General features: G+C 45.7%; 1 protein-coding gene across 2 annotated transcripts in view; it reads left to right on the plus strand.

The window, feature by feature from the left end:
- Positions 1-4,812: 4,812 nt before the first annotated feature.
- TGFB2 (transforming growth factor beta 2) overlaps positions 4,813-23,323 on the plus strand; it is a 93,154-nt gene continuing 74,643 nt past the window's right edge. Inside the window, exons 1-2 of one of the 2 annotated variants that reach the window (XM_065938343.1) lie at positions 4,813-5,724; positions 21,749-21,832. In XM_065938343.1, the coding sequence (XP_065794415.1) occupies positions 5,379-5,724; positions 21,749-21,832 (430 nt within the window). In that variant the 5' untranslated portion in view covers positions 4,813-5,378. The remainder of the gene's footprint in view (positions 5,725-21,748; positions 21,833-23,323) is intronic. The other variant, XM_065938344.1, reaches the window with a different exon arrangement.

A 23,323-nucleotide genomic window follows, 5' to 3' on the forward strand; every position in this document is an offset into this window, starting at 1 on the left:
ACCTTGCATAGACATGTATACAGAACATGAGACAAAACATCGTATGGACCAAAAAATTGTTTTTGAATCGTGTTACCAACGATAATGGCAACCCATTCCAATATTCTTGCCTGGGAAGTCCCCTGGACAGAGGAAGCCTGGGAGGCTACAGTACTCAGGGCCTGTAGAGTCAGATTCTGCAGAGTCGGACACAACTTAGCAAGTAAACAAGACAAAACCAAAGATATGTTAAAACTTAAAAAGGCTTTTGGTATGTCTTCACATTAAAGAGTTATTTTTCATTTATCAAGTGTTAACTATTGAGAGTAAAATATAGTCAATTACATTAGCTCCATATATTTCTTTTCTGTACCTCCTGGTTTTTAAGGCTTGAAACCATTGGGGAAGCTTTCAGAATTGTTACAAATGAAGTTATTCTTCCACCAGACTTAGGAAGGACCTACTAGGTTATAAACTCTTGTCTGTGATCCTTAGGGGTAAAACTCCTCTGTAGGGGTGAGTAATTGTTTTGACATCAAGCATTTGTTTAGGGTCTTGCAGGAACTGCACGTCAGTTAAATGAATAGACCCATTAATGAGCAGAGAAGGGCTAGCGGTTGAAACAGCTGTACCCTCTACTGCTCTGATCTGGGAAACAAAGAATTCTATTTTAGGGTGTTAAATAAGAACTTAAACTGGAATTTGAACTTAATTGGATTTTGGTAATCACTTAGTGTTCTATTCACCAAAAGTGTATTTTCTTATCCTTTCTTCCTATACCTAGTAGGGGCAAAATATCGTAACGTTTAAAAGAACCGTAAGCATGTGCATATAGGAACTGCATGGAAGCATTACCGCGAAGCAAATTCTTATCAGCATCTTTCCTGGCTTTTTCATCCTATTTATATTGGGGAAAGATCTGACAAATTGAAGCCATGAGAGAATACAGAAATGGTCACTAACATTTAATGAACACATGTTAAGTGAGTGCCAGGTTGTGTTAGAAGCTCTCTTGGTACCTTGTGTAATTCACAATCATCTTACGTTCTTGGTAACTATGTGTTACCCCATTTCATAGATGAAGAAACTAACAGAAGGTGTCTGAGTAACTTGTCCAGGATCATAAAGCCAGAAAGTGACAGATATTTGAATCCAAGAAAACTTGAATCTGGAACCTACCCTCTTTTTTTTTTCAACCACAATGCTCACCTGCCTCCTTGAGGGAATCAAGATGGTCTGTGGAGGTCAAATACCCATGTGGCTATGGTAAACTGGGGAGACGGCTCTTGAAGTCTTACCTGTTGCATCTTCAAGGGACTGCTCACCTGAGTGATAGAAAGGGCTCCTCCTCTCCTGCTATGCTCAAGACACTGCTCAACCACACTACTCTTATAAACCCCTCCGCTGTCCTCCCTTAGGCAGTGGAAGTACTAAAAGTAGCCTTTTATGAATAGGCCGGGAGTCTAAGGAGTTGTAAAGTAAGCAATATGTGTTCAACAAACTAAATATTATGGACAAAAGTGTGTGTATTTATATTGGGAAGGGGGTTGTCAGAAGGATTTATGACTTAGCTTGTTTTCCTAGCAATGATGGAGATGGACTTTTGCTGCTTTATCCACACTGGAATCTGAATCCACTTAACCTCAGGTGCGTTTACACTTATATCTTGAAGGTAGCCTCCCTTGGCAGAGTATGGTGCCTGAGGTAACCAGCGCCTTCCAAAGCCACATCTTCACTCAGTCATTCCTGCTTTATGTTCTGTCATTGCCCCCTGGGTAAGAATATTTGGTTTTCCTCATTTATGTCTAGCTAGATTAGAGCAGTTTGCAAACTTAACTCAAAGGGATGACAACTTGTTGAAACTGCTAGCCCCATGGTAGGGCCTCTTAATTTGCTTTGACTATTGAAATTGTAGCTGGTTGTCTTAACTCCTTTCAAGCTGCTTCAATTTGCAGCTGACCAAAAGGAAAACACCTAGGTCGATTTATACGTAATTTTCAGAATCATTCAGAGTGGTTTGGAACCATTATGTCAGAGTTTTCCAATGTGTTTTAATAGGGAAAAATCCACAGGAGTTCAGAATATGCTGGGTAAAAAGAGTTAAACAGGTTTGTTTTCCATAAGTCTCAGCCTTTAACATGGTGGGAAATATGAACCAGTGAGAGGGCAACAGTACCCAGTACCTCCTAAACTTAACTTCACCACAGAATCCTTGTTTATCAGACATGTTCTGGAACCAGTGCTTCTTAGAAATACATGATGGGTAAGAACACGGAAATGGATTCTGTTCACAAAATCCAGCTCTGCTTCTTACTTGAACAAGGTACTTAGCTTCTCTATACCACAGTCTCTTCATCTGCAAAATAGAGATGATAATAAAAATACTTTAAAGTGTCATTGTGAAGATTAAATGAACATATATACATCTAAGGATCTACCGGCTTCTCTAGTGGATCAGACAGTAAAGAATCTGTCTGCAATGCAGGAGACCTGTGTTCAATCCTTAGGTAGGGAAGATCCCCTGGAGGAGGGCATGACAACCCACTCCAGTATTCTTGCCTGGAGAATCCCATGGACAGAGGAGCCTGGAGGGCTGTAGTCCATGGGGTCGCAAAGAGTCGGACACGACTGAGTGACTCAGCACAGCACAGCGCATTACTAAGTGTAAAATGTGCCTGCTACTGTTAACTACAGCTATTTAACTCTCTACTTACTAATATAGACCCCATACACATGGAAAGTTTAAATTCCAAAAGTTAGAGAAAGTTCCTTGTGACCTTTCTGTAATAAAAGGAACATCTAAACTACAGAATGATATAGTGGCTTTGAGTCTGGGGGAAAACTCAACATTTGGCAGCTTAAATCATCTCTCTAGTTGGTATGGCTACAGTCATGATGAAAATGTTTTTTGAGTAAAGGTAAAAGAAAAAGAAGTGAACAGGGGCAAGCATTATTTTTATTCATCTCATTTGGACTAGGTTGAAATAGAAAATGTCAAGATATGAGTAGTGTATAACAGGAGACATCAAACACTTAAAATCCCAGCTTCATGGATATGGGCTGTGGAAAAAAAGAAGTTGGTCACTCAGGTCTAGCTGGGGAAGAAGGGGAAGAGAAAGCCTTTGGCAGCAACTTAAGAGGATATCCATTCATTCAAACAGCAAAATAAATGCAATTCATTCTCTGGGTGCACAAGATAAAGTTTTGTTTCAAGTGTAGAACCAGGCTGTGAACAACAAACCATAATAAGCTTTAGGACAGAGGTACCAGCACAGGTGCTGTGGAATCTCAGAAAACGACCACGAAAAGACCCTGATGCTGGGAAAGACTGAAGGCAAAAGGAGGATAAGGTGGCAGAGGATGAGAAATTAGATAGCATCACCGACTCAATGAACATGAATTTGGGCAGACTCCGGGAGATAGAGAAGGACAGGGAAGCCCGGCAGCTGCAGTCCACGGGGTCGCAAAGAGTGGAACATGACTTAGTGACTGAACTACAAAGAAGGTGGAGCTTGGATGACCTATCTCAGGGGCTAGCCTGGCCCAGAGTCAACTGTTTGATGCTCATTTGCCTCAGTGTGCGGGTGTGTGTGTGTGTGTACAATATAGGAGGGAAGACTTGCTTCTCGAGCAAGTGATCCCATCTGGGAAGCCGTGAGCACGCCACACGAAGTAAAAATGGGAGGCTTGATCGCCTGTCCTTCACCAGACGGGTCCAAAATGACTATATAAAGTAAATACCATAAATCACTGTTGTCAGGGCGCACACTGCACCTCCTCCCTCCCTGCCCCTCAGCCATCCTCATTTCCACACCCCCTCAACGGTTCAGGGAGAGCTCGTGGTCTAAGTAAACGAGAGGACTCCTGACTGTAATCCTAGCACGTCACTTTGTTGAAGGCAAACACGTGGTTCGGGGAGAACTTATAAATCTCTCCTCCCAGGCAGGATCGTGATGTTATCTGCTGCCAGCAGAAGGTTCGCTCTGAGGGGAGCTCCAGAAGCTCCCGACGAGAGACAGAGACAGAGACAGGGAGAGAGAGAGAGAAGGTCAGCCAGAGAGATACAGAGGGACCGAGAGAGAGGCAGAAAGAAGAGACACGGGGAAGGGCGAGAGCGCAAGTGAAGCAGGCCCGGGGAGAGCGATGGAGAGCTAGGATAACGGTCTAGGGAGCCGTTCGGGCGCAAACCGAGGGGGCTGCCCGGCAGCAGAAAGCAAGCAGGAGAGGACCTACTGCGGGCTGCCAAGTGCCTGCTGCCCTAAGCGAGAAAAGCCCACGTGGGAGAGAAATCAGGCGAGGGTGGGACGGGGTGGGAGTCCGAGGGAACCCCTTCGCCACCCCCCTAGGAATAAAACTCCCCCGCCGGCGCGTCGCCCGGCTGCCGCTGCGGTCCGCGGGCGGCGAGAGCCACGGCGGCGGCCGCCGCTCGCCTGTTGCCGGGTTGGCGTTTGGAGCGAGAGCAGAAGGAGGAGCAGAAGGAGGGAGCTGGAGGCCGGACGCGTTCGCCAGCGGCGGCGGCGGCGGCAACGTGGAGTGAGCGGGCGGGTCGGCGCGCCGGCCGGGGTGTCGGCCCCCGCGCGCAGCTCCGGGAGCAGGATCCTCGCCGCCTCCCTGCGCGGCCTCCGCGGCCCGCGCCGGACCCGGCCGAGTCCCGGGCGCCGAGCGAAGCTCTCCCGCCTCCCCGCCGCGGGCCGGGCTCGCCCCCAGCGCGCGCACCCGGGCGCGCGCGCGCCCACACTCACACCACACACACTCACACGCACACTCACTCACACACTCACACACGTGTGCGCTCCTCCGCTCCGGAGCTGCTGCCGCTCCTGCTCTCAGCGCCGCAGTGGAAGGCAGGGCCGCGCCGCGCCGCTCCTTCTTGAAATATATAAATTGGAGCCGGCCGGCCTCGGCCGCCCCCCTGACAGCGCGGCCCGCGCCCCTCCCGCCGGCGCGCCCGCTGCCAGCCCCGGGACCTTTTCATCTTCCCTTTTGGCCGGAGGAGCCGAGTTCAGATTCGCCACTCCGCACCCGAAACTGACATACTGAACTCCGTTTCCTCCTGCTAAATTTATTTCTGCCTAATAGCCACTCGTCTCTTTTTTCCGCCCCCCCTCCCCTCCATCTCGTCGCTCCAAGAAAACTTTTGCCGACTCCCTCAAGTGCAGGTTTCCCCTGCCCGTCGTGTATTAATATTTCCACTTGGGGAACGACGTTGCCTTTTCTTTTGAAAGGAATTCAAGCAAGATACCTTTTTCTCTCGGACACTGACTCTCGATTGTTTGCAAAAGTTTCGCATTAAAAAAAATCTACCTGATCTGTACTTTGAGAGTTGCTAGGTTTTTTTTTTTTTCTTCTTCTTACTTTTTTACTTAAAAGAAAAAAAAATTTTTTTCCACCTTTAAAAAATGCACTACTGTGTGCTGAGCGCGTTTCTGCTCCTGCATCTGGTCACGGTCGCGCTCAGCCTGTCTACCTGCAGCACGCTCGACATGGACCAGTTCATGCGCAAGAGGATCGAGGCGATCCGCGGGCAGATCCTGAGCAAGCTGAAGCTCACCAGCCCCCCAGAAGACTACCCCGAACCCGAGGAGGTCCCCCCGGAGGTGATCTCCATCTACAACAGCACCAGGGACTTGCTCCAGGAGAAGGCGAGCCGGAGGGCGGCCGCCTGCGAGCGCGAGCGGAGCGACGAGGAATACTACGCCAAGGAGGTTTACAAAATAGACATGCCGCCCTTCTTACCCTCGGAAAGTAAGTACCGCTCCTCGCTTCCATTCCCCGGGGCTTAGCGCTGCCCGAGGCTTCCAGAACCGCAGCCACTCCGGGGATCGCCCTGCCCTCTGGGGTCCCCGGCTCGCTCCTTCCCCTTCTCTGGTCCTCCGTCCCACCCACCTCCTTGCCAGCTGTGTGCTTGAGAACATTAGGTTTTAAAACGTGGACTTGCGACTTTATTTTCTCCATTTCTCCCCCACCCCCCCAACGCCCCCGTCCTTTATAAGGCGTTATTCTCTCTCTCTTTTTTTTCTTCTCCCTGGAATTCTCGACTCGGCCACCGGCTAGGAGTCAGCCCTCCTCTGTCAAACTCCAGGCGCTCCCCGGGGCCGAGTTAAACCGGGAAACCTCGGTGGGTTTGTTTTCTTTGCTCCGATTGGCCTGGAGCCCGCCGAACTGGGGCGCGAAGGGTTAAAAAAAAAAAAAAAGTGGCTCAAAACGAGCCTCACCGGAAGGCGCCCCATTCCGTGCCGACCTATCAGCTGATTCCGCGAGCCTTCCCTATTGTCTCTAACTCCCCGAAAAAAGTCAGCATCGCCAAGAAGAAACCCGATCTGGCGACCCCTCCAAAAACCGACCTCCAGCCCCTCAATTCGTGAATCTCTGACCTCGACGGGGTGTTTACATCCCCCCGCCCCCGCCAAGGCGAGATCTTGTAACCACGTCCCCTTTTGATTTCACCTGGAATGGTAGAGAGGACAGCTTCGTTTCTGACTACGTTTAAGAGTTTTTCCTTCCTTTTTTTTTTTTTTTCCAGAATCCTCTCAAACCTGCCTTCTTAAAATCGCCGGTGTAGCAAATCCTTTTTCTTAGGCGTTTATCGTTAATCTTTCTCACTCTGGAGCCCGGTGTTCCCTGCCCTTTCATAGGCTTCCTGCAGCCACTTCGTTGCATTCCTGAATCTCAGCGTAGAAGACAGCCGATTTTTTTTTTTAAACTGGCTTCTCTGAGGGCAGTGTCCTTAAAACCAGCTGGCATACAGTAGCCATGGAAGTGAAATGATTTATTGTTGGAGTTTCTTGGGGGAAAGGGAAGAGGGCAGTTAGCTTAGAATGATTTCCAAGTTCTTAAAAAAAGAAAAAGCAAAGACGACGCATATATTGATACCTGAGAGGGTTAAATACCAGGAAGAAGAAAAAGAAAGGAGAAAAAAAAAAAAGCTCCAACTTTTGCGTATTCCAAGTCCCAAGTCGTACACTTTTCATTGGTTGCCCATTTCTCTCCGCCCCTTTTCATGCCCTATATACTCTCTGGCTGCCTTCACAAAGTCTCTGTGTCTTGCCTACAGAGATAATATGGCCATCTTGGTAGTTTTATCCTAGAGGTTCTAATTGCAGGGTGGTGCTTTTCTTTTTGAATATTTATATTTAGTTTGACAAGTCGTAGTTCCGGGGCTTGCCATGTCTTGTGTCTGATGGTGTCAGAATATCGGCTGACGTATACAACCCCAGTCTTCCTGGCGACCTCTTTTGCTGCAGCAGCATCTCTTGTTTAAGAGCAGAGCTGAGATAGGAGATCCTGGCAAGGGGGTCGATTTTATTATTGTAATTATGACACCATTCACCACAGTGGTGATAATATACACTCCATCTTGGTGATGCGGGGTGGGGGGAGGCGGGTAAGGAGGGTGGGAGGAAGGAAAGCTTCCTACCTGGGATGGAGCCCTGGAGATATTAGGAAATAAAGTTCATTGTAATTTAGTGCAAAATCATTGAGACCCAACAGGGAGTTGAGTCAGTTTGCTTTTTCTCTAGCACGTGCAACGTTCTACTGGAATTTGGGCAGGCAGGCAGTTATGTTATGTAGAATCAGAACAAGCCAACCCTTCAGTGTTTACCTGCAACAGCTTTAATGAGCTGCTGGTATTTTTATAACACAGAGGAGGTCTGATCTCTTCCTGAGATAGGTGTGGAGAGAGCAAGTTACCCAAGAGGGTGTTCATTCTTTCAAACCCTCTTCAATCTCAAGAATTGAGATGATCCCACTTGGGATCATAATCATCACCAAACTGGGAAAATTTTCAGATTATTAGGATTTCAGAGGTTGGCATTAAAGATGGGTGTGTGGATTCCCTTCTGTTTCCACTCCCAGCTACCAAAGAAATTGAAAACCTCTGATCAGCACAGGATAAAATATACACTATCAGTTTTCCTACAAAGAATGCAGGCTTCTTAAAGCCTGAAAGGAAGTTTAGGAGCAGAAAGTCTTATTAATAGCAGATTTGATACTACTGTGCTAGGACTGTGGATAATTTTATAGAAAGTAGGTTAACTGATTTTCCAGCACTTTCTAGTTATACTGGAATATAGAGAACCCTTCCAAAAAAAAAGGGGGGAGAAAAGAAAAAAAAATCACTCCACCATATTTTTTAAAGGGCAAATTGAAAGGACAGCATTGGCTTATATACCAAGTCTCCCTCTTTAGGACTGTTCCGCCTAACTTTTAACTGAAGCTGCTGTGGGGAGGGAGTGCGCCTGTCATTTCTCAAAGGGAATCCGAGGACGGTCACGAGCCCCAGGGATGGAGGCATGGGAAAGATCACTGGTTCATTTTTTACCACCAACTTATTAGCGTTCAGGGAGTGACTTCAACTCAAATATTACAAATATGCTCTAATTATACTCAATGAGCTATATATCATTACAGATTCTTGATAGTCCTTTGCAGGGCATTTTATACAGTTCAGACGAATATTTTTAGCAATGCAGAGTTTTAAAAGTAAAAATATAAGAGATATTGTATATGCCTTGAAGCATGTTTTGTCTTAAATATTATCCTTGGACCAGTGTACTATATAAATACAGTAAATATGAATAGAACTGGCCAGGTGCCAACCTCCTAGGATAAATTTTAGTCAAGAAGGTATTTATGGGTTATAAATAATACTGTGTCAACATTTGAAGAAGGGGTCTGATTAGTTTTGAATTTATTTGTATTGATCTTTTCACATGCTGTTAGTTTAAGGCTCAAAGTGGAGTTATGCTAAGGTTTATCCACACTTTACCCAGTGGGAATTAGCAGACTTCTCATCCTTTGACAATCCACTGGAATCTCAAGGCACATCTATTCCAAAGACACTGTACTAGGCTTTAGAAATTTAGAGAGTGATTCCACTTAATGGAGTAAGAATCCAAATGATTAACAATTGAAATATGTAGACACTTGGACAGTCAAAAAAGGAAAAAGGACGAGACAAAACTTTTTTTTTCTTTCTTCTCTCTTTCCCATGTAACAAATTTCAGGCAGGTGTTGTGGTTCTTATTGTGGTGATGTTACCGCTTTTGCTATCCCCACCCTCAGGGAATGTTTGGCAATGTCAGGAGACATTCTTGGATGTCATGACTGGAGATGGAGAGGCCAGGGACTGCTGTTAACCACTCTAGAATGCACAGGACAGGTCCTCTTCCCACTCCCAACCCCCTTACATAAAAAAATCATGAAATTCCCATGTGGAGAAGCCCGGTGACCCTGGGATTTATTTAGGATTGCTAAATTCTGCAGTAGCACCACCTCCAAAGTAATAACCTAAAAACAAAACATCTTTAGGATCAAAAGGACATTAACATGGAATAGACAGATAATCAGTAAGTTTTCTTAAGTAAGTTGGACTATGAATTTCACTCTTTTGTATGATATATAGTATATTATGATGATCTTAAAGGGCTTCAATGAGAGGCATCAAAACTTCCCATTCATTTAGCCTAAGCAGTAGTGTCACTCCACCCATCTGTAACTTCAGTCAGCAGCAGTATGATATTAGTCAGGACAGAGAAAAAAGAAGTGTGGGATTATCTTGGATTTTCCTTGCAAGGAAAATAAGCAACTCATGTTCAGGAAGAGTGGAATCTCCAAGCTACGCAATGGAAGAAAGTAAATAATCATGTTGGTTTATTCTGTCATATTGAATTAGACAAACCAAACTGTACAGCAGGAGACATGATGAGGTTTCTTTTGTAACTGACTCACATAAATGCTAAACATTTAATACCAGGCAATCTTCTTTTCTATTTCCCCTGTAAATTGCCAAGTGAAATCATGGAACATAGAATGGACACAGTAGTAGCACTGTATGGTTTGGGGCAGGGCAGAAACTTACCATTCTATTCATGGATGTATCTTTTCTATGTACATATTGCTGGTGGTGGTGGTTTAGTCACTAGGTCATATCCGACTCTTGCGACACCATGGACTGTAGCCTGCCAGGCTCCGCTGTCCATGGGATTCTCCAGGCAAGAATACTGGAGTGGGTTACCATTTCCTTCTCCAATACATTGCTGGACTGTCAACCAATTGCCCAATGAAGGAAAATACTAGCAGTTGCTAGAATACAGTAGTATTTTTTCTGGATAGTCAGGGATTATTTTTATTTTTCTTTTATTGAACTATAGTTGATTTGTAATATTGTGTTAGTTTCAGGTCTACAGCCAAGTGATAGGGATTTCATTTTTGAAGATTCTCTGTGTGTGGATGTGTGAGTAAGAGAGACACAGAGATCAAAGACAGACTTGAACCTCTTCCCTAGACTTCCCCAATGACTGAGTTACTAATACACAGCAAAGTTTTAATTCTCCCACTTGTATTGAATTGCATCATTGCTTGTACTAACTCTAGTGCCTAATTGTGGTCACATTTAACTTAGGCCACGTTCTTCTCTTCCAGGGTTTCCTCTTTTCTTTCTTTTACTTTTCAAAGTCTGGGAAAAACCCTAAAAGAAATACAGTGGTTATAACTGAAGCAGTTGGGCAGTCTTTGTTGCCAAGGGAGGCCGCTCTCCTCTTCCGAGGAGTCCCTACAAACCGGATGGAGGCTGGGCTTTGTCAAGCTGGAGGAGTAGGTGGGGACCCGCTGACCTGGCAGAGGCTTCGGGAGCCGGCTGTGTCTCCACAGCGACCCCTGGGGTCGACTCAAGGAACTGCACTTTTTGAATGCTACCTTCTCCCTAGTGAAAAGTTGATGTAACCCAGGCACAGCCTCTTTCATATAAAAAGATATGAAAGAATGACAGATCCTGTTTCCTAGCGGAAACTGAGATGTGAAAAAAGGGCTAATGACTCACTGTTGATCCCATATCAAATCTGGGTTAGAACAGAGGAGGTCACCGACTGCTAGGCCTTTGCCCAGAGATTACAACACACTTCAGGCTGCATTTTTAGAAGGTTAGGGAAGAAGAGTGGAGGAGACTGCCCCTGAGGGAGATGTGCAAACCGACCACCAAGGTGGGACTCTGGGGTCTTTCTCCCTCCCTGGTCCCACCCACCCCTTTACAAGTTCAGTATTAAGGGGTGGGGTGTGTGTGTGTGCATGCATGCGCGTGCACTCAGTCATGTCTGACTCTTTGCAACCCCGTGGACTGTAACCCTCCAGGTTCTTCTGTCCATAGGGTTTCCCAGTCAAGAATACTGGAGTGGGTTGCCATTGCCTTCTCCAAGGGAATCTTCCTGACCCAGGACTCGAACCTTCGTCTCGTATGTCTCCTGCATTGGCAGGGGATTCTTGGCCACTAGCGCCTCCTGGGAAGCCCAGTATTAAGGTGAGCAGGGCGGGGAAGAGCTCTGGAAGCAGCTCCCTCAGCCTTCCTCATGGGCTACTTCCAGTCCTGCTCACCCTTCCTCGTGGAGCACTTCCGGTCCTGCTCAGCCCTCCTCCTGCAGCACCTCCGGTCTTGAGGGACCCTGCAGAGAGGGTGTGGGTTTCCCAAATGTGCTCATTCTCCCCGTCTGCCGAAGGGTGGGCGCAGGCTGAACAGCTCGATGAAGCGTGCCTCTGGCCGAGATAAACACAAGTTTCCCTTGTCATTTTGAAACCATATGGTGAGCTTTGTCTTTTAATATTCTTTAAACAAGGATGGTTGTTAACCTAGGAATTGTGTCCTCCAGGTAGTTTCACTTTAATCACATACTAGGGACTCTTTGGTAGGTTTGTTTAGACTGCAAAGCTTGCTTCCATCCTGTGTTTGAGAGAAATTCGAGTCACGCTGCAACCACAAGTCGGTTTTGGTGGTTGTCACTGGTTTCGTTTCTTTTCTAACCTCCGGTAGGTTAGAGCGGCTCTACGCTGTGACCGCCACCTTACTGCCAGATGGGCTTGGTGGCCTCAACTCTTCATAAACTCTCCCTGTTGACCTCTTCCCCACAGGCTCTAGATTGCCTTCCTGTTTTTCTCTCTTCTGGAATACCCGTGTGTAGGGTGGGGAACATTATTGACCCATCCATGCCTCTTGTTTCTTCACCTGTTAAGATGAAGGAGATGCTGGCTTCCTAGGGTTGCAAAGGACTGACCGTGACCTGTGTAAAGAAGTCCCAAACCCTGCCTCTGACACTTGGTGGACCTTCCTTGCAGGGTACCTGTTAATCACCGATTCCCAGACACCATTGATTTTAAGGTGCACCCTTATTTTATGTGCCCTGAAGAAAGAAACATCACTGACAACTGACTATAACATGCCACTGGTCATGAGATATTAAAAAGATATTTTAGAGGTATTCTGATGTGGTTAAAAGTAACACTCTGGGAACCACTCCCACCAGCCCAGATGTCTCAGGACCTCCATCTCATTCATTTCTGTGTAACTTTCCCTCAGAGGATCTGTTTCCGTGGCTCACTCGGATTGGTCCTTAGGTGATTTTTGCCACCCAAGAGGGTGGGAACAGAGACTGGCGGGGCTGGTAATCTGGCAGGCCCATCACTGTCTAATCCTAACATAGGAAGGCCTTGAGAATTTTGGCTTTGTGGATAAGATCTCAGATAGCTTAGATAACATCCAAGACCTTTTAGGGTCTGGTCCCTCCTTGCTTAGCATTCTGCCCCCAACTGAATCCTCTCATGAAAACCACACTCCAGCCAGATCACTCTCTTTGCCTTTACCCAAAGGGGCCATTTATTTTCCTGCCGTCAGGCCTTTGTTTATGTTGTTTCTTCCACTTAGAGAGCCATCTTTTAACACCTTTAAGGATCCTTCGAGGTTTAGTGAGTGCCATCCCCTTATGAAACCTTCTTTGATGTTCCTCGTCATATTTAATTAACTTTTCCTCAGCACTCTCACAGTCCTGATACTCATCTCTATCTCAGCCTCTTTTCTTTTGCTGTAGGTAAAATCTAGCTGTGTCCTGACCTGTCTTCTTCATCAGTTGGTGACCTACTTCAGAACAAGAACCCACTTGGACTTAGCTATGTCCTTAAAGCTTGTTTTTGCTCAACCAATACTTAATAAATGAATGAGGGTTTCCCTTTAGAGAATAAGACTAAGTCACCAGAAGAAAGATCTATGAGTTGAAAGCATTAAGACCAGGAGATGTGGAGAGATGGAAATCTTACCTCCGTTTTCAGGGAAACCATGCCTGATGGATCTTGTTCCTATGCTAAAGGCAATACCAGGCCTTTCAGAACCACCCAGTTCCTGTTTCCAGTTTTGCAGATAAGAGTGAAAATGATGGTGATAATGATGATGATGAAAGCTAACCCTCAGCAGGTACACACTGTGTGCCAAGCATAGTTTTAAATATTTTACATGTGTGCACGTATTTCCTTCTCACAAGTAACCCTGTATAGTTCATACGAGTATTTTCCCTGCAACATCTGAGGACATGGCTCTAACTATTTCTATCAGCGATGTCTAATTGAAAGTCAGGCTTTTAGGTATAAGTAATAGAAGCCCTAAATAGAGACCATTTAGGAAATGGAGAGCATGACTTTTCCTGCCCTCTTGAAAAGTGACATAGAACATCCCTGAAAGGGTGGTGACTTTCCTCTCCTGGCAGGAATTCTATTCCTAGAAGCTCTGCATTCTTTCCCTCCAGAAGGCACTATATTTATGAATCCTTTTCTACAACCCTGGGTCTTTTTTCTTGTTTTTAACACATTCTGCTTTTATCTCTGCAGGTAGTTGATACAAGTATTGTGATCTCTCAAGTCTCCTGGTCTTCATCTTGAACTGCCATCATTTCTTTGCAAAACTTTTCTAAATTTGATTGATAGGAGATTCATCTTGTCTCTAGAAAATTGATTGGGTAAGGCAGGATGGTGTCGTCTAATGAGCACAGGCTTGAGAGCCAGACAGATCCAATCAGTAAAAGAGAGAGAATAAGTAAAAGGGAATTGCACCAGAACAATCTCAGAGGCTGAAAGGGAAAAGGGAGCTTCAAAGGCAAGAAGGCCTACGCCAGGCCGATGGAAGTTGTTAAAATGTGGTCTTGTCTGGGTGATCCACCTGGCTGTCTCAAACTGCCTCATGGACGTTTCAGCTGCTTCCTGCTGAGGGGCTTCCCAGGTGGCGCTAGTTGTAAAGAACCTGCCTACCAGTGCAGGAGACAGAGACTCGGGTTTGATCCCTAGGTCAGGAAGATCCCCTGGAGGAGGAAATGGCAACCTACTCCAGTATTCTTGCCTGGAGAATTCCATGGACAGGAGAGCCTGGCAGCCTACAGTCCATGAGGGTGCAAAGAGTCTGATACAACTGAAGCGACTTAACACACACTGCTGAATTCAGATCTTGGCTCTGCCATCGTGGCTTAGTGGCTGGGCTACAGACCCAGCATTTAAACTGATCTGTTTGTTCACTTGTCATGAAGAAGATGATGAGCCCTGCCCCCTAGGGTCGTGGAGGATGGGTGATGATGTGCAGAGAAATTCCCAGTGTAGCTACTTCTGGCACTTAACAGGCTTGCTTTGTAGGCAGTTATTATGCATTGAATCTCAAGCACCACTGATTTCACAATGCACCGTAATTTCATATGGATCCCTGGGTTGAGAAGATCCCCTGGAGTAGGAAATGAAACCCACTCCAGTATTCTTGAGAATCCCTTGGACAGAGGAGCCTGGCAGGCTACAGTCCTTGGGGTCACAGAGTCAGACACGCCTGAAGCAACAGTCCATAATTTCATATGCCACTTAGAGCTCTCATTGCCAATTAATTAATTGTAACATGCCATTGTTTCTAAGAGGGCGTCGGGATTTCAGAGGTATTAGAATATGAAAAATACCTAGCATCAGGGAAGTCACATTCATGTTTGTGGATTGGAAGAGTAGCAGTCCATGTGTATATAGCAGAGCGCTCTGTCCTAGAAACACACTGAAAATAAAATTAAGAGGGGGCGTGATATCTGCCCTCAGGAAACGTTTCTATTTAGTAAACTTTCAGAGCCTCTGACTGGTAATAGCCACCTCTGGCACCAGAAACAGGAGATCTGCATCCTGGATTCCTCCCAGCTGGAGTGTCTGGCTAGGCATACTCAGTGCATTAATATCCGGTTTTCTTTTTCATTTTTTTTTTTTTTTGACATCTCAGGGTGTTGCTAGTTGTTTCAAAGGGCCTGTACATTTCTAGGGAAATTTTTTTTGAAATGATTTTAACTGATCTCTCTGAATATGCATATGAGTTGCATGATACTCGCCTCTTTATCTTTCTGGGCCCTAAAGGCTGAAATCCAACAAAGGTTGGGGTGCGGATGGGGGAGGATGTTGTTCATAAAAGGCTAGCATGCTGAGGGGGCTTCCGGGCAGCTTGTCTCTGGGCCACGCTCAGCCCCTTCTCCCAGGTCCCTTGTCTCATTGCCTCCCCTGTTGAGAGGCTCTATTGAGAAGGTAGCCAGGATGTTTCGACCTCATCTAACTTTCATGACCAGGAACCAGCCACAGCGGTTTCTTCACTGCCAGGCAATTTATTTATTTATTACTTATTATTTTCTAACATTTTAAAGACTTTTTTTTTTTTTAAATGCAGACCATTTTTAAAGGTTTTATTGAATTGGTTACAGTATTCTTTTTTTTTCTTTGTTTTTTCCTAAGTTCTGGATTTTTGGCCATGAGGCATGTGAGATCTTAGCTCTCTGACCAGGGACCCAACCCACAACCCCTGCATTAGAAGGCGAAGTCTTAACCACTGGACTGCTGGGGAAGTCCCAGGCAATTCATTTAGCAACAGACTTCAGCAACAAAATGCCATTACAGGGTAGAAGTCTCCCAGAGGAGGATGGGTCAGAAGAAGGGGAGAGGGTGGTGGGAAGTTACTGCAAAGGGTTTGAGGAGGAAATGAAAACGGAGGAGGTGTTGTCCGAGAGGACAGGCTGCACTTGGGCAGCAGCAGCTGTCAAAAGAGGAAGGTTCTCTCTGTTTGACGCAGCATCCTGGCTTTCTTGGAGCCACCGAGTCAAACCACTTCACTGGCGTGAGAGGACAGTGCTGTCCAAAGGGAATCGAGGTTACTGGGCTTAGGGTCTGTTAGGGGGCTTCTCTGGTGCCTTACTGGTAAAGAATCTGCCTGCAATGCAGGAGACCCTGGGTTGGGAAGATCCCTGGGTTGGGAAGGTCCCCTGGAGGATGGCATGGCAACCTGCTCCAGTATTCTTGCCTGGAGAATCCCATGGACAGAGGAGCCTGGTGGGCTGCAGTCTATAGGGTCAAACAGAGGTGGACACAGCAGCTGCAGCAGGGGCTGTTGGAAGGAGAGGAATGCCTTCTGGTGTCCACAAAGATCTTCTCCATGGACCAACCCCTTCCCTTTTTTCTCAGAAATGAGCCCTTGGATTTGGTTCTGTCTGATAAGCCAGAAATGTGGGGCTTAGATGTCCCCTTTAATCACAACAACTTGAGGAACTTAAAGCAAATGGAAAATGCTTTCTAGATGTTGCAAAGCCCAGACCTTCTGAAAATAGTTCAGATGCATTTCCAGCCTCCTCGGGCAGCTGTTTGCTCTCACACTGGCATGCGGCACGCATCTCTGTCCACAGGAGAGAGCGTGGCTCTTCCTTCGGGCCTTCCTCGCGGCCTCCACGTGGCTCAGTAGAAAGCAGCATGTTCCTGAGGAAGAGACACGGTGTTTTGGAAAAGAGGGTCACGAGGCAACCATGAGCCCGAGTAACACTCGGGCTGCTTTTTTGGAGATGTTCGTTTCAGGAAGCCCTGTAGCATCTTTCCAGTCTCAAGGAGGAAAAAGAAAAATGTTGTGACTTTGACCTTGGCTCAGTTCATTTGGCCTTCCCTATCTAACCCACACCACACTGACAGATTCCACATCTGTCTTGACAAGCGTGTTCACAAATAACTGCTCATTCATAACTTCAGGCTGTTGTCACGGCCCTTGTCTGTTACTCCAGCATGTGAATGAGAAGGCAGGGTTTGGTTTTAAGAGAGACATTGATCTCAGAGTAAGAACTGTCTACACGAGGAGACAGTAGTTTTTCATGCATCTTAAGGTCACTAAAATATACTATTGCCCATCAATGGGAATTTTCTAAGAACTATAACCTAATTTTTAAGTTTTGGAGTCATTTCAGTATTGGGAATTCAGTACTTCTTAGACCAAATTCAACTAACGTTATCCTCTCTAGATCATATGTAGCAATAACTTTATTATTCCTTCCATTGGTGGGGAGGTTTTCTTCTTATGGGATTATTTATTTCCCTCTCTGGGCTCCCCAGGTGGCTCAGTGGTAAAAAATCTGCTTGCCAGTACAGGAGACCTAGGTTCAATCCCTGGGTTGGACGATCCCTTGGAGAAGAAAACAGCAGCCCACTCCAGTGTTCTTGCCTGGATAATCCCATGGAAGAGGAGTCTGGCAGGCTACAGCCCATGGAGTTGCAAAGAGTCGGACGCTACTTAGTGACTGAGCACACAGCACATTTCCCGATCCATTGGCTTCTCGTTTTAACTTCTGTTTTGACAGCTTAATGACTATGCCATTGAAGTTGTTCTTTCCTTATAATAAACTCCTATCATTAAGTTGCTAGCTGAGAAAGGCCAAAAAAGAAAGAAAAATAGGTGGGTGACTTATTCGACTTTAGAAGGAGGGAAAAAAAAAAAAAAGAAGAAAATCACAGACTGAGGACATGTCTTTACAGAAGATGGATGACCTGGTAAAGGAATTGCCTGCTTGGATGTCTGTCGGGGCTTTCTGGAAGAAGGGTTTCCACATCCAAGCTTGCATCTTGGCATCTGGCTCCGGAAGTTAAGGAGAGAGAAACAGCTTTTACCTAGAAGTAGCTGGGCAGAACCAAAGGAGAATGATGGCTATCACCTAAGGTTCTCAGGCAGCGGTTCTCACTCAAGCTTTAGGTTGTTTGGTGTGTTAGTGGAGTTTGCTGTTCATATGTGTGAACTCAGTCCTGAATGGCCACTATTTCACCTACTGTGCATTTCACCTCCATGGAATGAGGTGGCAGCCGCTGGTTTGTCTTGGAGCAAGATATATTTCAGAGGAATTCTGCTGTCAGAAAGCATCACCATCAACCATGAAACTGTGTATAGGGTCAGGTCTAGTTTCATTAATTCTTTGGCAGTTGTACCCGGATTCTAGAAAGAGGGTCTTGAGCCAAACTGACCCTGAGTCATTAGACGTTGGGGATCAGCAGTTTGTAAGAAACCTTTGCTGGGGATCCTCTGAGAGGAGTAGAAACTCCCTGTCATCTCGTGCTGGGAGAGGTAACGGTGCCCACTTCTGGAACTGCTGTCATCATGAGAGAGAGATCTGTGTAGAGAACGTTTGTGTGGAGGCCGGGGAGGGGTTGAGGCAGGGACTAATTTGATGTGGAGTTTACTGCAGCATTTTTGCTGCTCCTGCTAAGTCACTCAGATGTGACTCTTTGTGACCCTATGGAGCCCGCCAGGCTCCTCTGCCCATGGGATTCTCCAGGCAAGAATACTGGGGTGGGTTGCCATGCCCTCCTCTAGGGGATCTTCCTGACCCAGGAATGGAACCTGAGTCTCTTGCATCTCCTGCATTGGCAGGCAGGTTCTTAATCACTAGCACCACCTGGGAAGCCCATTTTTAGTGACATTTAATTCTGCTTGAGATGTCATTGCAGCAAGAATGTCTTTCTCCCTGGCTAAGAGACACTTTCACGCTACATAAAAAGACTAATTACCCAGAACAGACAACCCTTATGAGAGGATCGTTTCTCTGTGATCCACCTGATTGGATTGTTTTGAGGACAAATGAACTTTTTGTAAAAGGCCTTTCTAACCTCTAGGTCACAAAGGCTATACTAGTGTTTCTTGAGTTATGCCAAGCAAAGAGATCACCTGGAGTGCTAGGTGTGGACTCCCGGAACTTTGTCTCCTGCCCTCCATCCAAATTATTATTCAATAGTTTTGATTTTTGGTTTTTTTTTTCTTGGCCATGTCTCGTGGTTTGAGGGATTTTAGTTCCCCACCAGGGATCTAACCGGGGTCCTCAGTCGTGAGCTCTCATTGTCCTAATCACTGGACCACCGTGGAGTTACCAAGATGATTATTCTTTAATTTCAAGGTGAGCTCCAGGTAACTGCCTCTTGACAAGATGGCCAGGTGATCTTCAAGTAGGCAGCTCAGAAGCACACTTTGGAAACCCTGTGTGTTTAGGTTTGATTGCTTTATTTCTTAGTTGTGTCATCACAGGCAAAAAGGAGTCCTAGCACTTTTATAGTTAGCTTCATTGTCTTTTAGTTATTTTATAAATTACTCATGCAAAATTTTAATTCCAGGACTGTTTCTATCTTCTGACTTACCTGAGCCATGCTCCCCCATTATCCATGAGTGAATATACCCAGGGACTTCTTAAAATGATTGCATCTCTAAGACTATTCATGTCTCAGATTTTCCCTAGGGTTTCACATTTTAAAAAGCATTTCACATGGACCCCAAACCTTATTAATAGAAAAAGTTTACCTGTATTATAGTGTGACTTCAAACACATAGATCTTGAAAACTGATTTTAAAAAAATAACTAACAGTTACTTTCTTTGGCATAAATCACCCTTATTTGCATCACTTATATCTCCATCCGATTCATGGTCTTAACTGCTGAGGCCCTGGATCAGCACCAGAGCACCCTGTTCTTTATGGTGGTGGTTTAGTTGCTCAGTCGTGTCCGACTCTTTGCAACCCCATAGTCTGTAGCCTACCAGGCTCCTCTGTCCATGGGATTTTTTCAGGCAAGAATACTGGAGTGAGTTGCCATTTCCTTTTCCAGGGGGATCTTCCCAACCTAGGGATCGAACCTATGACTCTTGCATCACAGATTCTTTAACAACTGAGCCACTAGTGAACCTCACCCTGTTCTTTGGCCGTGCTTAAAAACAAAACAAAATAAAACAAAACAAAAAGGAGAGGGAGGAAAGAAAGGATTTTAATGCTGTACTTGATAGAAGAGCGAGAGTAAACCAAAGGTGCATACTTGAGGACTGCTTGTTGGAAATGACAGATGACGACAGTTAGCTTGCCTGTTCTCTCATAGACTTCCTTTGACCCGGGTGATCAGGGGTGAGTTCAGGGATCTGGATTCCATTAACAGAATCAGTATCCCTCTGCAGCACCACACAGCCACTGGCCTGAAGAAGGTGCTATTTCCCAGGAAAAGGAGTGAAATCCCCCCAGAAATGCACAGGGCCCTCGTGTGAAGAGAATGTGCTGCTGACCCAGCCACACTCTGCATGCCCTGCCTGTCTCTGGTTCTGTTCCTTGAGATTTTTATCGCAGAGAGCTTTCAGCATCTCTTTTTAGAAGTCAGATCTGAATGAGAAGATACTGTGTGCCTTGCTGATGTTGTGACATAGTTTATACCCTGTCTGTAGCTTCCTATCTTTGCTGACGGGTGATGGGAGGGAATTTTCTCTTGGGGAGGCTGTAGAGAGGGCTCTGAAAATAAACACCGTGGTTGCTTGTGGGTGAGAACATGTGTGAGCAGATGTCAGCTGGTAGCAGCGTATGGTGGCGACGTGAGAGCAATGTGTTTCTGAGGCCTGGGTTTTGGGCCTTCATCTTCTGGGCCATTCAGGCCGGGCACCTCCCACATCTCAATTAAAGAGGGTTTTGACTGGCAGGTGTAATCCCCACAAGTGTGAAAATGTGTCCCTGGGATCTTGTTAGGGGGCTGAATGTTGGAGGTGGTGTTATAGGGCATGGAAAAAAATTTTCCTTATCTGCTTTAGAATTGAGAGAGAAACATAAAAATCTGGCCAAAAAAAATGGGGGTGGGGGGGGAGGGAGAAGCCCTCAAGATCTGTATGTTTTGTCCAAAGAAATCTTCAAGTCAGTTATGAATAGTGGTCATGCTACTTTTAGAAGACATGCCCTAGGTGAATGGAAGGTGCATGGACGGCTTTAAATTGATATAAGGAGCTAGGATGGAAGTCTGTTCATTCAGATCTGAAAGGCCATCGGGAATTCCCCTATCAAATATGTTAGATAACTGATATTATGATATCCCAGAGCACTTTTTATTTGTCAGTTTCTTTTAAATATCTCATTTTAATCTTTCACAAACCCTTAGGAATAGCATGATGTCAGTTTCATTTTATAGCAACAGTGGCTTAGGTGCATCGAGGCATTTGCTCAAAGATTCCAGGAGACTGATGACAGAGCAGGGGTGTCCGTCTACATCATCTCATGCAAAACTCTGACATTTAGTACACATACAAGGTCTTTAAAGAAAGCAGAGTTCAGAATTTCAGGATGTCAATAAATATCATGGAAGATGCATGTAATCCATTCCAAGGAGGCCTAGATTTTTAAATTGTCACTAAGTAGCCCTAAACCAGTATATACTTGAATTTTTGATCCCTGATGTAGGAGTTTTCATGTGTGAATTAAAAATGGTAACAGGTGGTTTTAAGAAAACTGACATCGAGGCCAACCAAATGAAAATCAGAGTTTTAAGAGGGAGGCTGTCTTTTGTTCAAAAGGTCAGGGCCTTTCCTATTCATCTTTAATATAAGTCAAGATATTTATGTGACTGTTTCAGTATATAAATTGTACACTGTTATTTTAACACTAGAATGTGTTAAGGGGAATGCTATATTCAGGAGCCTGATTGCCGGTTAAGGCATGCCAAGAGGCCTGGGGTGAGAATTCACAATCCCCCAGACTTGCTTACCCCGTGGTCCCCTGGCCCTGAGCAGCGGGGCCCTTCTGCTTCTGGGGGAATGATAAATACATGCATTGAGTCCCTCTTCTGCATTGAATCTTTGTATAGCTCTGTATAGGCATCTCCTCAGTAAAACAGCTAATGACTGTGCTTTTTAAAACTCCTAGCTGTCTGCCCAGTTGTTACAACACCCTCTGGCTCAGTGGGCAGCTTGTGCTCCAGACAGTCCCAGGTTTTCTGTGGGTACCTTGGTGAGTACACTCGTCTGCTTTATATACCTCATTTGACGTAGTGATAGCCGGTCCATCTGTAGTGTTTGTCTCCTGGGTGGGGGGGGACTTGTCAGAGGCAAAAGAGAATTCTGAAGTGCAGCCTCGTAGCTGGACAGTCACACAGGTGCCCCCAATCTTGTAGTCAGAGTGTCTATCCAAAAAATATTCATGAATACTTTGAAGTACTCTGATGACTTGATTGTAATATGGGGAAGGATGGATTGTGGGTCTATGAGATATGTGATCCAGGGCTTCCCAAGTGATTTGATAGACTGATCTCTTGACTCCCTGGGAGGATACTCTGTGGGGGGGGATTGTATGGCCAGAATGTCAAGGGTTCTTTATTTTGTTCTCTTATTTGAGCCTGTGTTCTTATTTCTGACACACAGCAATGGCTCAATGAATGTTTCTGGTACTGAACTGGAAGGGAAGAAGGAGACTTTTCTCTCCTTTGAAGCTCTAGAGGGAGGACAGTGGGAAATGTATGCTGATCATTGTTTGTGGCCTTCATACAGTCATTAATGGGTTGCATGAGAGAAGGGGCTGATCACGGTCAAGGCTTCAGTTGGCTGAACCTGAGAGTTGCCACTGCACCCTGATCCTCAGGGCGAGTGCAGGCCCCTCAGAGCCTAACCCCGTGTGATAGGCTGGGGTGGGGGGGAGGTCACCAAAGCCGGAGGGCTCACCCCTTTCTGATTTGGAACATTAATAAATCAGCCAGCTTTTATTGAGTGCCATCTTTTATCGTCTGCTGAGCCATGAGACCAGAGCAAAGAACAGGTCTTAGGTGATCGTGACACTCAAACACTCTGGCCCAGGTGGTACCCTGATCCATGCTCAGGAAGGCAGGAAGTGGACTTACCATCCTGGCCTTGGTTCCCGCTACACTTTTGAGGCCCCGAGGAAGCATGAATTATATGGATTCTAAATTCAAGTGGAGATCCCAAATAAGGACAGGAGAAATGTTTTTGTTTCCCCAATAGACGTCTGCACTCCCTGGGTTATCCTGATGTGCACTTTACCACGCCTAACCTTGAAAGTGTTAGTCACTCCATCATGCCCGACTCTTTGTGACCCCATGAACTGCAGCCCATCAGGCTCCTCTGTCCATGGGATTTTCCAGGCAAGAATACTGGAGTGGGGTGCCATTTCCTTCTCCAGAGGATCTTCCCGACCCAGGGGAAGATCTGGGTCTCCTGCACTGCAGGCAGATTCTTTACCAACTGAGCTACTAAGTTTGCTCCTTAGGAATCAAGGAATCAAGAAATGAAATAGTTTATTTACGGTGACCTAAGCTGGGCTTTCCTCAAAAACAAAACTGATTCCATTGAGAATGTATATTTATTTGCATACAGAAGGCCTCAGAATGGCTAGAAGCTGCCATGTGAATAAAAAGAGTGAATGGCTTCAAACATGCTTAAGTTCCCATTTGTAAGGCAGATTGTATTTGGTTTTCCATCTCTAAATTTG

The sequence above is a fragment of the Muntiacus reevesi genome, chromosome 5 (assembly GCF_963930625.1).
Source record: "Muntiacus reevesi chromosome 5, mMunRee1.1, whole genome shotgun sequence".
Lineage (NCBI taxonomy): Eukaryota > Metazoa > Chordata > Mammalia > Artiodactyla > Cervidae > Muntiacus > Muntiacus reevesi.